The sequence below is a fragment of the Stegastes partitus genome, unplaced genomic scaffold, assembly GCF_000690725.1.
Source record: "Stegastes partitus isolate 25-593 unplaced genomic scaffold, Stegastes_partitus-1.0.2 Scaffold269, whole genome shotgun sequence".
NCBI lineage: Eukaryota > Metazoa > Chordata > Actinopteri > Pomacentridae > Stegastes > Stegastes partitus.
The window spans coordinates 534,112-536,639 of NW_007578000.1; the positions used below are offsets into that span (position 1 = coordinate 534,112).

The window sequence follows — 2,528 nt, forward strand, 5'->3', positions numbered from 1 at the left end:
AACTCATTTGGAAAACGCTGACTAAGGTAACAGATCAAGTGAGAAATAGGGCAGTTTTCTCATAGACTTCTACATGATTGGAGTTCTTATTGCAACCAGAGGACTCGCCCCCTGTTGGATGTTAGACAGAATGCAGGTTTAAGGCACTTCTGCATCAGCTTTCAGACACGCAGGCTACCTTCATCTTTGATATCAGTTTATTATTGCAAGCAAATACTTTTATTTTCACATATTATTAGTTACAGATCCAACAATAAACTAACAATAAGGGCTAAAGTATGAAATATTAATTACATTTAAAAAAAAAAAAAAAGGGCAAAATCTGGTTTCATCCTGAGTTGTATGAGATGAAAATTAACATGAGGCTACAGCCAACAGCCATTTAGCTAACCTTCATATCTTTAAACAGCAGGAGACACACAAACACAGCAAAATTAACTCACCAGCACCTTTACAGTTCACTCATTAACAATAGACATCTCCTTCATTCAATCCAGAAAAATAGAAAAAAAAGTCAACATGACCGATGCAGTAATGAGCTGGCTGCAGGGATTCTTCACTGTGATCCAGACACACTCCCTGTTTACGATGTGCTTTACGTTTACTGTCTGCCGCATGTTTATGTTTAAGTATGTGAAAATATTCACTGTATTGTGCCCGCAAAAATTCCGAAATGGGGTGAGAAAAGTGGCATGTTCACCGCTTTCTGCTAACAATCCTACAATGGAATGTGCCTCATTACACAAATGCCAACATGACAGTCACAAAACAGAAAAGCTGCTGTGATGATGAAAACGGTTGATGGTTAGTAAATGCCCGAAATCTCCTTTTATTGCTGAGTGTCAAGTATGTAGGAGGTAGTGAATGAGTGATCAATGGGGTGATTTTAGACACAGCTCATGATGTTCTGGGTTGGCTGTAAAATAGAGTCTAACTGAAACACCATCTCTCTATGATCCATGCACAGCAACCTCTCATATCTCTGCATAAAGTTGGCTTCACAAGGGCCGCAACTACTGATTGTTTTAGTTCTACATCAATCAACCAATTTTTTATAATTCCCATGAACTTCCCATTTGTCATCTGGTTTATATAAATATCTTCCTGTCACTTTTTGTCAAAGCCCTGACTGTTTTTTTTAACCTGTGTGACACCTAAGCTAAACATATTTAGTTTATTATCACAAAAGCCCCCCAAAAAACTGTGAAGAAACTGGAACGAACACTAAGTGGCAACACCTTATGTAACCCAGAAGTGCCCTCATATTAGACAGTTTTTCTCAGCTTGAACTCTTGCCCGCCCAAGGATAGAACCACAACAGTGCACACACCTAAACCGGCCTCTTGTTGAGACCTTTTGCTCAGCGTCATGACCCGTTAAGTGTGTGCAGTCGTGAAGCAGCTCGAGGCAGCAGCCCACAGATCTGTATCTTAAAGCCGGTCAGCATCAGAAACCTGCAAATTAGAGCTCAGAGATCACAACCGCTGGACATGTGCTGGACAAAAAAACACAAGTCCTGAATTTCTAAGCATTCCCACAAGCTGTGTTGTGGTCCACCTTGTTAAACATGTGGTTCCCATTGAGGCCAGTCCTCTGTCTCTCTTTTTTTTTCACTCACTATTTGGCTTTTTCTTACTCACCCTCTCCAGACAAATCCAAACAAAACAAACGTTTGGACCGAATCCTTAGACTAGTTGTAAGACCCAGTTTGGCCTTCGCTTGGCTGCTATGTCGCTCTGTGTGTATGTGCGTGATAAAATCCATGATAAATATGATGACTTCTAGCGTTTCATGACATTAATAAAATTATTATCTGCAGGAATGAAAGGCTTAGTCCAATGTATTCCTTTTTGGGTGGTAATCTCCATGATTCTTGCCTGCTTTCGATGCTAAACGGTCCAGTGTCCTGTAATAATGAAGGCCCTTGGCGTGAACTCATATTTCTACCAAACAAACCCTGATGCTGTTTCTCTAAATGTAAAAGGCAGAATTTCCTCTCCAAGTGAATGCTTTTCCTCAGTAGGTCATCGCTAAAGAGTTATTTCTAGTCTAATTCCGACCTCTAAATCACAGCTCAAAACCTTTTAAATACATTCAAGCCTATCAGGCTACTGATTTTTGAGGGTATGTTGTAAATTACTGCTTTATTTGACAATAAAATGACGGAAAACAGCAATACAGGAGAAACACCACTTACAAATCACAACCTACAATATTAAACTACACACCTCTGCAACCGTTACAAGACATTGTTAGTAAATCCTTATTCATATTTCAGTTGGGAAGAACTACATAGTGTTTAGGATTTGGATTTATACTTCTGTTTCAGGTTCATCACAGAATACATGAGCACATTTTATATTTATGTATGAATACAAGACAATGTATGTAGTAAACAACTTCTATAAATGACCAGTTGTACAGCAGCATTTGCATTGTTTACATCAGATGCTCTATTTTTTTCATCTCTCTGCAGGACCTCCAGGGCCGAAGGGAGAGAAGGGCGACATTGGACAGCTGGGGCCCCC

General features: G+C 39.6%; 1 protein-coding gene across 1 annotated transcript in view; it reads left to right on the plus strand.

The window, feature by feature from the left end:
• The window catches only part of scara5 (scavenger receptor class A, member 5 (putative)), a 106,961-nt gene that overhangs the window by 62,143 nt on the left and 42,290 nt on the right, over nucleotides 1-2,528 (plus strand). The window contains exon 8 of the mRNA XM_008282378.1: nucleotides 2,477-2,528. This exon is cut by the window's right edge and continues 5 nt beyond it. Coding sequence (XP_008280600.1) covers nucleotides 2,477-2,528 — 52 coding nt within the window. The remainder of the gene's footprint in view (nucleotides 1-2,476) is intronic.